The sequence below is a fragment of the Nerophis lumbriciformis genome, linkage group LG03, assembly GCF_033978685.3.
Source record: "Nerophis lumbriciformis linkage group LG03, RoL_Nlum_v2.1, whole genome shotgun sequence".
Lineage (NCBI taxonomy): Eukaryota > Metazoa > Chordata > Actinopteri > Syngnathiformes > Syngnathidae > Nerophis > Nerophis lumbriciformis.
This window is the reverse complement of record NC_084550.2, coordinates 58,438,138-58,451,771: the sequence shown is the minus strand read 5'-3', so window position 1 is coordinate 58,451,771 and position 13,634 is coordinate 58,438,138. Positions and strand designations below refer to the sequence as shown.

General features: G+C 40.2%; 1 protein-coding gene across 1 annotated transcript in view; it reads right to left on the bottom strand.

Moving 5' to 3' along the window:
• The window catches only part of ppm1j (protein phosphatase, Mg2+/Mn2+ dependent, 1J), a 47,357-nt gene that overhangs the window by 22,454 nt on the left and 11,269 nt on the right, over positions 1-13,634 (bottom strand). Inside the window, exon 2 of the mRNA XM_061940139.2 lies at positions 715-829. Within this exon, the coding sequence (XP_061796123.2) occupies positions 715-829 (115 nt within the window). The remainder of the gene's footprint in view (positions 1-714; positions 830-13,634) is intronic.

The following is a 13,634-nucleotide window of genomic DNA, read 5'->3' as shown; positions in this document are numbered from 1 at the left end:
CCCGGGAGGAGCTGGACGAAGTGGCTGGAAAGAGGGAAGTCTGAGCTTCCCTGCTTAGGCTGCTGCCCCCGCGACCCGACCTCGGATAGGCGGAAAAAGATGGATGGATGGATGGATGGATGGATGGATATATATATATATATATATATATATATATATATATACTGTATATATATATATATATATATATAAATATATATACATACATACACACACACACACACACACACACATCCATCCATCTATCTATCCACCGAATTTTCTACCGCTTGTCCCTCTTGGAGTCGCTGGAGCCTATCCCAGCTGCATTTCATATATATATATATATATATATATATATATATATATATGAAATGCATTGGTATTGTTGCTATATGGTACTTTAACCTTTAACTTATACCGAGCAGCCTGGACATCACAGTAAGTTCCATGTCCGATTCTATGGTCATCATCACAATTTTGGTACCATCCAATGTAGACATTTTGAATAAAAACTAAAGCCTCCACTACACCTGATGCATGACAACACTTTGGGCTTTGGTGCAATTCAGAACTGTTTGATCTCTTCAGAGGTTCTACTGTCCCTCCTAAGTGACTTTCCCCTCAGGACAAGCCCGCCTTTGATTAACACTATAAACGATGAGCTAGTGGCGCTGCCAGACGTCCCCCTTGTCCCTGATTGGACGCTGTCGTTGCGGTCTGTCCTTGGCTCACCCCGTTGTCCTCCAGCAGAGTAGAGTTGCGGTGTTTGCCGCTCGGCTTCCTGACAAACAGCTTCTCGCAGGAGGCCTGATCCTCGTTCAGCATGCTCTTCCCCGCGTTGATCACCCTGCCGTGTGGAGGAGCCGCAGGTTAGCTGCCAAAACTTTGCAACAAAAACAACGCGGGGAAATAGGAGAAGTGGGGCAGGTTGCAGACATGTCCCACAGGGGGGGAACTTGCAGGGGGGATTAATTATGAGCCGATGCCTGTCGAGGATAATGGCTTCAAAGCCAGGCTCTGCAGGAGATCTTGCAGCATCAATTGGCTGAGTGTGTATTGTAAACTGTCATACATTTGTATGAAACTTGGTGACAGTAAGAATTACATGCACATTTTATAAGTCTTTGCAATAATATAGCAAACATGGTACATATGTATATTGTTCATGTAGTAAACACACCCATACACAACTTTGCATAGTGCACCATTTACACCTGCATTTACTCTTCATTCATTATTCAGTTGCTTAAACAAACAAGCCTATTTACCTTTTCAGATGACAGCGCTAATCTCTTTTTTGTACAAACGACGGTCGTTGGCGATATGAGCGCCATTTGCAGCACCTGGTCGTTTAACTGGTCCCTGGTAAACGCAGGTAAACCCAGCCAGCATAGTTTGTTGTCCTGGGTTTTCTGTCCGTGTAGCATTCATGCCAGCGACGTTCCTGTTTCGCTTTAAGATTCTATTTCAAACTTGATGTGTGCCAATAATAACGTTTGACGCTGCAATGCCAATTAATCACCCTTGTTTTATACAAAGTTCCCAGACAATTTTTTCTTGACGATATATATTGACCTACAAATTATTTGTATTTGTTTATTTGAAGGACAGTGCACACTGCAAAAACGGAAATCCAAGTAAGATTAAATATCTCAAATAAGGGTGATATTTGCTTATTTTCTGTCTGATAAGATCATTCTTCTCACTAAGCAGATTTTATGTTAGAGTGTTTTACTTGTTTTAAGGGTTTTGGTCCTAAATGATCTCAGTAAGATATTACAGCTTGTTGCTGAGATTTGATGACCTATATTGAGTAAAACATGCTTGAAAGTAGAATATCAAGTGTTGCAAAGCTGTGTCATCAACACTCACAAGTATAAAACTACTTTTTCAAAGTAATAATTTCTTATTTCAAGCATGAAATAAAAAATCATGACTTTGACACAATTGTGTCTCATAATTAAAACAGATGACAGCCAAATGGACTTTTGCTGTTTTATTTTCAATGAAACAATAAAAAAGATGTACTCTTATAGAAGTACAGTTGGCACAGTACAGTAAACTGACAGTTAATATTTAAACATTTGACATTTCAAACAATTTGGAACAGAAATAGTTCATGCACAATCAAAAAAAATCGGCCGGGGGCCGGGCTGTATATATATATATATATATGTATATTCCTTGCACAGTAATTGACTGAAAGAGCATGCACTTGGCGCGATGATGTCATGTTATCGATGGAAAAACGCATTTTTAGACCATACAATTTGCCTGAGCGGCTAGGAGACCGAGAGTAACAAGCGGTTGCTTTGTTGCCTTTACATTAAGAACAATAAATTAGTTTTTAAGTACAAGTTTGCTGGTTTCAAGAAATGTAATGCCGAGCGCATATCATTATGTCAAGATAATGGCACTAGCATTTACTTAATTTAAGAATATTTTTCAACATACTGAGAAAAAAGGGCTCATATTAGTTTTTTCTATGAAGAAAAGTGCACTTGTTATTAGTGAGAATATACTTATTTTAAAGGTATTTTGGGTTTCAGTGAGGTTAGCTAATTTTTACTTGTTTTGGAAAGTCTTGACAAGCCAAATGTTCTTGTTCTATTGGCAGATAATTTTGCTTAGTTCAAGTAAAATACCCCTCATTTTTGTATTTTTTTTCCTTGTTTTTGAACACTGACTTTTTGCAGTGCAGTTCCATTAAAAGGATTTAGCACCATGCTCATTTTTATCTGTAGTCCCTTTATGGCACGTTTAGCATCCACAATTAAAAATTACACAAGATCTAAAATACATTACGAGATTGAAATTACATAATGAAAAGCAATTTAAAATATAAGTGCAATACATAGAGAAAGTGCGAGTTACAAATCAGTGTGCGGTCAAGTTACAGTATTTTAGCAGCATCATTTAAAGTTAAGAAGTATATTAAGTGCAACAGTTTTTATTAGAGATGTCCGATAATATCGAACTGCCAATATTAATCGGCCGATAAATGCTTTAAAATGTAATATCGGAAATGATCGGTATCGGTTTCAAAAAGTAAAATGTATGACTTTTTAAAACGCCGCTGTGTACACGGACGTAGGGAGAAGTACAGAGCGCCAATAAACCTTAAAGGCGCTGCCTCTGCGTGCCGGCCCAATCACATAATATCTACGGCTTTTCACACACACAAGTAAGGGTGGCCGTATAAACAACTTTAACACTGTTACAAATATGCGCCACACTGTAAACCCACACCAAACAAGCATGACAAACACATTTCGGGAGAACATCCGCACCGTAACACAACAGAACAAATACCCAGAACCCCTTGCAGCACTAACTCTTCTGGGACGCTACAATATACACCCCCGCTACCCCTACACCCCCACACCTCAACCCCGCCCACCTCAACCTCCTCATGCTCTCTCAGGGAGAGCATGTCCCAAATTCCAAGCTGCTGTTTTGAGGCATGTTAAAAAAAAATACTGCACTTTGTGACTTCAATAATAAATATGGCAGTGCCATGTTGGCATTTTTTTCCCCCATAACTTGAGTTGATTTATTTTGGAAAACCTTGTTACATTGTTTAATGCATCCAGCGGGGCATTACAACAAAAGTAGGCATAATAATGTGTTAATTCCACGATTGTATAGATCGGTATCGGTTGATATCGGAATCGGTAATTAAGAGTTGGACAATATCTGATATCAGCAAAAAAGTCATTATCGGACATCTCTAGTTTTTATCCAAATCCACAAAACACATCATACAATGCAGTGTCGTTATTATTATTGCCAATAAACGACATTATGCCGGCATGGCGTAGTCTGTAGAGCAACCGTGCCAGAAACCTGAGGGTTGCAGGTTCGCTCCCCGCCTCTTACTATCCAAAAATCGCTGCCGTTGTGTCCTTGGGCGGGACACTTCACCCTTTGCCCCCGGTGCCACTCACACCGGTGAATTGAATGATGAATGATAGGTGGTGGTCGGAGGGGCCGTTGGCGCTAATTGCAGCCACGCTTCCGTCAGGCTACCCCAGGGCAGCTGTGGCTATGAAAGTAGCTTACCACCACCAGGTGTGAATGATTGATGGGTTCTACATGTACCGTAAAGCGACTTTGGGTACTTAGAAAAGCGCTATATAAATCCCAGTTATTATTATTATTATTATTATTTAAGGCTGAAACGACGCGTCGACGTAGTCGACGTCATCGGTTACGTAAATATGTCGACGCCGTTTTTGTGCGTCGGCGCGTCGCATATTTACGTCACATTACTTTACTGTCATGGCGGAGCGCAAAGCAGACGATGCGAGCGAGGGGAAAAAAGCACGCCAAAAGTCGTCAAAAGTGTGGGAGTATTTCAATAAACGGCCTAATAATGTTGTTGTATGCACACTGTGTCGAGCGGAAATGGCCTATCATAGCAGCACAACGGCTATGAACGAACATTTGAAAAGAAAACCCCCGACAGCGTTCTTGGCATCACCATCAACAAGTCAATCGTCCGCGTGCGTATACGTTGTCATTATTACACAAAAACATGAATGTGTCATTTGTATCTGCGTTGTAAATTCATAAACTAAAGCACCGTTTCGCTCTGAGAGGCGCGTTTGGCGTGCCTGTTCAGTGTTTACAAAGACGCGCTCCTCTTTAACGCTGTGGAGAGGCGGCGGCGGCGAGCGAGCGGCGAGGCGGGGCGCGCCGGGAGCGACGCCGCAATCGTGCCCAGGTGCGCGATCCGCGCAGTTGGAAGAGAAAAGACTGTGTAAAATTAAAAGATTGTAAACCTGGCAAAGCCGTCTGGCGTTCAGTCTGTCGGTCCTGAAAGAACCCCACGGCACAAGACGTGTCACAAACGCTAACGTTAATTAGTTGTGCAAATACCTTTTACAACATTAACAGTTACATATACTATGTACAAACGAACAATTAACTTTCACTTTAATCATACTATCATTGTTGTGTTATTAAGCAAAATAAGCAATACTTTTACTTTTGTTGAAATGTTTACACTGTACACTTTTTTGTATTGGATGTTTAGCTTTATTTGTGCACATTTTAGCAAATAAGCAATACTTTTACTTTTGTTGAAATGTTTACACTTGTTACAGAATATTTCCGTTTTGCACTTTTTTGTATTGGATGTTTATCTTTATTTTTGCACATTTTAAAGCAAAATAAGCAATACTTTTACTTTTGAAATGCTTATACTATTCCAGAATATTAAGATTTGCACTGGATGTTTACTTTTATATTTGCACATTAAAAAGCAAATAAGCTACTTTTAATTTTGTTAAATGTTAAAAGTTTTAAATGTTTACATTGTTACAGAATATTTTGTCATGTTGTTGTCAATGTTGACTGAGTGGCCATCCTTTTTTTTTTGTAAATAAAAGCCATGCCTTTTGAAAAAACTGGCCTACATTTATTTTTTCCTCTTCATTTTAAATAAAAAAAAAATCAGTAAAAGGAAAAATAATCTATAGATTAATCGAAAAAAAAATCTATAGATTAACCGATTAATCGAAAAAAAAAAAAAATCTATAGATTAATCGATAGAAAAATAATCGTTAGCTGCAGCCCTATTATTATTATATGCAAACATTTCTAAAAAAACAAAAAAACGGTTTCACATTGTCATTAGGGGGTATTGTGTGTAGAATTTTGAGGACAAAAATTAATTTATTCCATTTTGGAATAAGGCTGTAACATAACAACATGTGGAAAAAGTGTGAATATGTTCCGGATGCACCGTATCATCAGCGTGATACCGCACAAAGCCTGCAACAAAACTGCGTATCGGCATTAAGATTTCCTCATAAAGTCACACATGCAGAGAGAGGATTAGTGACGTAAGAAGACAAGTCGAAGAAAAAGGAAACAAAAGGGAACACGACCTCTGACCGCTCACTTGACAAATAGCTGAGCTGATTACGATCCTCCTCACGGTCTCGCCAACAATCTCCGATAACACGGTGGAGGAGCCCCAAAGCCAACTGCTCACAAATCTGGATTATACTTATTTTTTAGCAAAAAATTAAGCTTTTTTTTTTCTTTCTAATCAGTTGAGAGCAGGCTACTGGCGCTAAGACTAATACACATAAGTCTCATGATGGCCATTTAAACTTTGCTGCCAAGTCCTAATCGACATGTTGGACACTTGGGCACACCAGCAGCAGAGACATCATCCATATTAAAACCTGCAGACATCTTTTTACTCCTGCTTCATTCGGACTTGGCCTCAGTGTTTCTTTGGAATCAAAATATATATTCATATATTACATGTCGCCTAATATTTGCGCACTATTGACAAGTGATGTGCCGAAAAAGTGGTCGTCCGATTTGATGTGCAGTGTAAACGGGGCCTTGGAGGCATTGCGGAGATATTTATAAAACAATACTACTGTCCTTCAAACTTCCTCCAAACATTCCGTTCTTACTTATATCTGTCAGAAGGGGTGTAACGGTACGTGTATTTGTATTGAACCGTTTCGGTACGGGAGTTTCGGTTCGGTTCGGAGGTGTACCGAACGAGTTTCCACACGAACATATTAAGTAGCCGCCTACGCTTCCTTCTGCCTCTGTTTCTGTCAGTCCTCTACACAGCACCCAGCAATGTCCCACCCACACAACCATCTGATTGGTTACAAACAGAGCGGTAACAGCCAATCAGCAGTGCGTATTCAGAGCGCAGCGTATTCAGTGCTTAGCAGGTAATCATCAGGCCGCGGAATCTCCCCAAATTATAATAAACACCTCCCAGTCAACTACTAGTAACATCACTATGAGCCCGTTGACCGTTGACCAAAGGCAGCTCAGCTCGCTCGCAGTCCTGGCTTGAGGTGAAGGCTAATTCGCTTTTAGCGTAACGTTAGCTCATTTTGCGGTGTGTGTGTGTGTGCGTGTGTTACGGACAGCAAAGCCCTGTCTGTCTGTTATTTCACTTTAACCTTTTCTGTGTTGATTGAGCTGTGTTGAAGCAGCAAAAAAGGACATTATGTTAAATGAAGAGTTTCTGTTTCTGATAGTTGATATAATAATGTAACTGCATCATAAAGCCTACACGAACTCCATGGTGTTCAGGGATGAATAGTTTCTCCTATTGCTATTGTACCATTTTTTCAGCTATAGTTACATTAATAATTAGAAATGCAGCAGCCTAGTTTTGAATGGCAGGGTCCCTGCTATCACATGTTGATAAAAAAATATGACATTTACATAATAAAAATCAACTACAGGCTTCCCAAATGCTGTAATAAATTAAGCATGATGAGTTGACTTGAAACTGTTTAATGTTGCACTTTTTATATGTAGAAGAAACGTTTTGTCATTGTATTTAATCTGAGCAACAACTTGAGGCAGTTTAATGTTGATTAACGTGGGCAGAATTATTATAGTGTTCCCAATGTTAAAAGGATAAAGCCATTGTTTACAAATTTGGTAAATAAATAACCAAAAAATTTATATTTTGTTGTTTTCTTACTGTACTGAAAATGAACCAAACCGTGACCTCTAAACCGAGATACGTACCGAACCGAAATTTTTGTGTACCGTCACACCCCTATCTGTCAGTAAACTCGCCATGAAAGCGCTAAAACATACCGGTGTAGTGAGTTTAGATTATTCACCCAAGGAACTTTAGTTATTAGAGAGTTCCGGTCAGACGGTTTTTCACGGGACACATTTCCGGCGTTGTTGTTGCACTAGTGAGCCACGGATGAGGAGATTCTGCTCCGTTATTGATTGAAGTAAAGTCTGAATGTCATTAAAACAATTATCGCCATTTTTTGACACTTCTTCCACTACCGTCCTTGCACGCTACACCGCTACAACAAAGATGACGGGGAGAAGACGCTGTCGAAGGTGAGCGACGTAAATAAGACCGCCAAAAAACAGCGCATCATGAAGCGACTGTCAAAAAGCGGCTTGAAGATGATCTGTAAAACATCATCTATGCAACATTTTGACCAAAGAACCACCATTACATGTTATGTAGACCACAAGGAAGTGTTTTAAAGTTAAAAATAATAATAATAATAAGATGACCCCTTTAATGCGCCCTATAATCCGGTGCACCTTTTGTAGACCCGCTCATCGGCAATGTGCTTTATAATCCGGTGCGCTTTATGGTCTGGAAAATACAGTGAGCTTTTAAAAAAAAAATCTTTTTAGACACAAATAATTCAATTGTATTGAAAACATAACAAATGTTAATAAAAAATAACATGTTGCTGTGAAAGAAACATTCTATGCCATCTAACAATCAAAAGTAGTAGCAAAAAAAAAAAAAAAAAAAAAAAAGTATAATATTGACAAAAGTTTAATGTGGAGGATGTTATGTGTGACCATATTGTTTAATTTTTGTGCTGGTGGATTTTTTTTCCTGCACCATGACTAGGGAAGGTTGTTTGGATTGAGTCATATAAGTAAATCAGAATCAGAATCAGAAATACTTTATTAATCCCCGAGGGAAAACTACAATTTTCAGTACAAATGCTACTGTGACAAAATCCCAGCTACCTTAAATCATAGGAGAGTCACAATTACTCACAGTTTTTACCCAGAGTCAACACTTTGAAAAATTCAGAGCTTTTTTTTGTGACTTCCAGCAAGTAGAGGGACTAATTTTGAATTCCTTACCCAGGTGGCGATCCAACCCTAACCCTAACCCTTTAAGGGACGGCGTGGCGCAGTGGAAGAATGGCCGTGCGCGACCCGAGGGTCCCTGGTTCAATCCCCACCTAGTACCAACCTCGTCATGTCCGTTGTGTCCTGAGCAAGACACTTCACCCTTGCTCCTGATGGGTGCTGGTTAGCGCCTTGCATGGCAGCTCCCTCCATCAGTGTGTGAATGTGTGTGTGAATGGGTAAATGTGGAAGTAGTGTCAAAGCGCTTTGAGTACCTTGAAGGTAGAAAAGCGCTATACAAGTACAACCCATTTTATGTACCTCCATCAACGTAAGGCACTAATCTGACTTTTCTATCCGTGCTGTGCACAAATCCACATTGATGTACAATTAATCGTCACTGACTTGAGTTACTTTTCGTTGGACAAAATGGCAGCTATCAAACTGCTGTCTATTTGTATATTATATGAAAACTTCGAGCCTGGCCAAACTGCTTATGGAACTCGAGCCGTCTCACTGGCCCAACTGAACACACCCTTGATTTAAGGTAAAGTTTTGCTAACAGAAATTAGTTCATTTAAATTTTTTTTTGTTTATTAAATGAGGATAAGTAAGTTTTACCGTTCAATTACAGTACAATGGTCATTGGCGGTCACTCGAATGAGTATGACCGATCCTCCTGGTAAGGGTGTATCCCTTTATGGAGGATGCCTGTGCGTGATTTTGTTTTACGTGGGGAGACTGGTGCACAGACAGTCACCACAGAATCGGGTCAGGGTCCAGTGGCATGGAGTCCAAGACGACTGGGGTCCCTTTTCTGCTGCAGCCTTCTTCCGCCATTGCAGCCGTTGTGGTAGTTCTTAAATCTACCGTCTTCCGCCTGCTCCGCCGTTGAGGTCTTCACCGTATCCCTGGCTAGGGGGCAGTCAGGTACTAGGCCTTTGCCAAGGGCCACCTGGGGTAACAGTAGTAAAGGGGTTAACCTCCTAGTGCCCCAAGACCCCATAGAAGAGCCTCCACTGCTGGATGCACTTTAACGTCATGCCCAGGACCATTTTACAGTAATGAGAAATAAAAGTTAATATCTTTTTCAATGGTCACTTGCATTATTATTATATATTATCATTACATTACAAACACTGTATAGTTTTTATCGGTGATTTCTTCAGTTTAAGAGTATGAAGTAGACAAAAGCTCTGAGTCTACAGTTCTCATAAATGAATAGTTACGTTATGATTCACATGATGAGATTACCATTATCTGAATTTTAATAAAGTTCAAAATGTTTCCTTCTTTGTACGTTGTAAACACTTTGAGTTTGAACCGTTTCTTAAACTGGATCATATTAGTAGGTTGGATTTTAAGGGTGTCTTAGTTTCAATGCTGTCCAGACAAATGTGCACAGGAGAAAATGTTTGATTGAGTGTAACAAAAAGATTCCCCACTTGCGCAATAAGGGAATCAGCGCTTTGCAAGCTTTAATTGAACACAACGTCAGCAGCGTGGGAGAATGTGTTTCTATAACCAGCAGCTCACGACCTCCTCCTACAAGCCACCGCAGCAACATGTGATTGTTTCCAGTCTGATTCTGCGCCGTTGCACCGGCGGAAACGAGACAGGAGGAAGTCGACACGCATTCAGTGAACAGAAGCCGTGGTAAACAATTGTGCACGAGGCAGCAAAGGAGAAGACGTTGCTACGCGCTTTTTCGTGGGTCCACTTCCTGCTTTGCGCGTGATGCAAAAGCATTCGGCGGATCCGGCAGAAGCTTTTTGTGGATGTTAAAACGGCTAATTTTGGCGCATTTCATTTCGACAGATTTTTAAAAGGAAACATAAAAAAAAAATGGCATGACTTGCAGGGATGTGTGCACCATTTGAGGAAAAAAGGGAACATTTCTAAAAGAAAATATTGAAAATAAAGTCTTCATTTCCTGCAATTGGGTGCCTTTCTGCATTATAATGTACCTTTAGATTTATCCTCATCTACCAACCTCTTTTGGCTGTCTTTTTGACACCTCCATGTCCCATGTAATGTACCACAGAATTTTTACTAGATAATTTACTAACATCATTATCATTAAAAATGTCATGTTAAACTATAGAACATGCATGCAAAAAACTAAGAAAACAAGTAATATACTTCCGGTGTTGTGACCTCTGTTTACAATCCATCACATCAAAAATATAGAACTTCTCGCTAGCTACTAATAAATACTCTAGACCAGTGGTCCCCAACCTTTTTGTAACTGCGGACCGGTCAATGCTTGAAGACTGGGGGAGGGGGGAGGGGGGGGGTTGTCATAAAAAAATACAATCATGTGTGCTTACGGACTGTATCCCTGCAGACTGTATTGATATATATTGATATATAATGTAGGAACCAGAAATATAAATAACAGAAAGAAACAACCCTTTTGTGCGAATGAGTGTGAATGAGTGTAAATGGGGGAGGGAGGTTTTTTGGGTTGGTGCACTAATTGTAAGTGTATCTTGTGTTTTTATGTTGATTTAATAAAGTTAAAAAAAATTAAAAAATGTGTTGTTTTTTTTGTTTGTTTTTCTATTTCTTGTGCGGCCCGGTACCAATCGATACCGGGCCGCAGACCGGTACCGGGCCCGGTGGTTGGGGACCACTGCTCTAGACCAGTGTTTTTCAACCTTTTTTGAGCCGAGGCACATTTTTTTCATTGAAAAAATCCGGAGGCACACCGCCAGCAGAAATCATTTAAAAAACGAAACTCAGTTGACAGTAAAAAGTCGTCGTCGCAATAGTTGGATATGACTTTAAAGCATAACCAAGCATGCATCACTATAGCTCTTGTCTCAAAGTAGGTGTACTGTCACCACCTGTCACATCACGCCGTGACTTATTTTGAGGTTTTTGCTGTTTTCCTGTGTGTAGTGTTTCAGTTCTTGTCTTGCGCTCCTATTTTGGTGGCTTTTTCTCTTTTTTTGGTATTTTCCTGTAGCAGTTTCATGTCTTCCTTTGAGTGATATTTTCCCGCATCTACTTTGTTTTAGCAATCAAGACTATTTAAGTGATTTTCATCCTTCTTTGTGGGGACATTGTTGATTGTCATGTCATGTTCCTAAGTACTTTGTGGATGCTGTCTTTGCTCCACAGTAAGTATTTGCTGTCGTCCAGCATTTTGTTTTTGTTTACTTTGTTTACTTTGAGATCATTATTCATGCATTCGTTACGTCTCGTCTTGACTACTGTAACGTATTATTTTCGGGTCTCCCTATGTCTAGCATTAAAAGATTACAATTGGTACAAAATGCGGCTGCTAGACTTTTGACAAGAACAAGAAAGTTTGATCATATTACGCCTATACTGGCTCACCTGCACTGGCTTCCTGTGCACTTAAGATGTGACTTTAAGGTTTTACTACTTACGTATAAAATACTACATGGTCTAGCTCCATCCTATCTTGTCGATTGTATTGTACCATATGTCCCGGCAAGAAATCTGCGTTCAAAGAACTCCGGCTTATTAGTGATTCCCAGAGCCCAAAAAAAGTCTGCGGGCTATAGAGCGTTTTCTATTCGGGCTCCAGTACTATGGAATGCCCTCCCGGTAACAATTAGAGATGCTATCTCAGTAGAAGCATTTAAGTCCCATCTTAAAACTCATTTGTATACTCTAGCCTTTAAATAGCCCCCCTGTTAGACCAGTTGATCTGCCGTTTCTTTTCTTTTCTCCTCTGCTCCCCTCTTCCTTGTGGAGGGGGGGGGGGGGCACAGGTCCGGTGGCCATGGACGAAGTGCTGGCTGTCCAGAGTCGGGACCCGGGGTGGACCGCTCGCCTGTGCATCGGCTGGGAACATCTCTGCGCTGCTGACCCGTCTCCGCTCGGGATGGTGTCCTGCTGGCCCCACTATGGACTGGACTCTTACTATTATGTTGGATCCACTATGGACTGGACTCTCACAATATTATGTCAGACCCAGTCGACATCCATTGCTTTCGGTCTCCCCTAGAGGAGGGGGGGGGGGGGGTTACCCACATATGCGGTCCTCTCCAAGGTTTCTCATAGTCATTAACATCGACGTCCCACTGGGGTGAGTTTTTCCTTGCCCTTATGTGGGCTTTGTACCGAGGATGTCGTTGTGGCTTGTGCAGCCCTTTGAGACACTTGTGATTTAGGGCTATATAAATAAACATTGATTGATTGATTTGTAGCCAGTTCAGTTTTAGTTTCGTTCTGCATAGTCTTCCCTAAGCTTCAATACCTTTTTTTAGGGGCACTCACCTTTTCTTTATTTTTGGTTTAAGCATTAGACACCTTTTTACCTGCACACTGCCTCCCGCTGTGTCCGACATCTACAAAGCAATTAGCTACCGGCTGCCACCTACTGATATGGAAGAGCATTACACGGTTACGCTGCCGAGCTCTGGACACCACCGACACACAACAACGCCACTTAATTTGCAAATTATAATTACTGGTTGTCAAAAAATATTTTTAATCCAAATAGGTGAAATTACATAATCTCCCACGGCACACCAGACTGCATCTCACGCCGCGGCACAGTGGTTGAAAAACACTGCTCTAGACCACGGGTGTCCAAACCTTTTGACTTGTGTGTCGCATTGGGTTTTCAAGAATTTAGCCAGGGGCCAAAAGTCGACTGCATGTAAAGTAACTACATATACTTACGTTTAATATATATATATATATATATATATATATATATATATATATATATATATATATACACACACACACACATACATACATACATACATACATACATACATACATACATACATACATATATACATATATATATATATATATATGTATATATATATATATATATATATATATATATAGACACACAGTACAGGCCAAAAGTTTGGACACCCCTTCTCATTTCAATGCGTTTTCTTTATTTTCATGACTATTTGTAGATTGTCCCTGAAGGCATTAAAACTATGACACCTGTGAAGTGAAAACCCTTTCAGGTGACTACCTCTTGAAGTTCATTGAGAGATTGCCAAGAGTGTGCAAAACAGTAATCA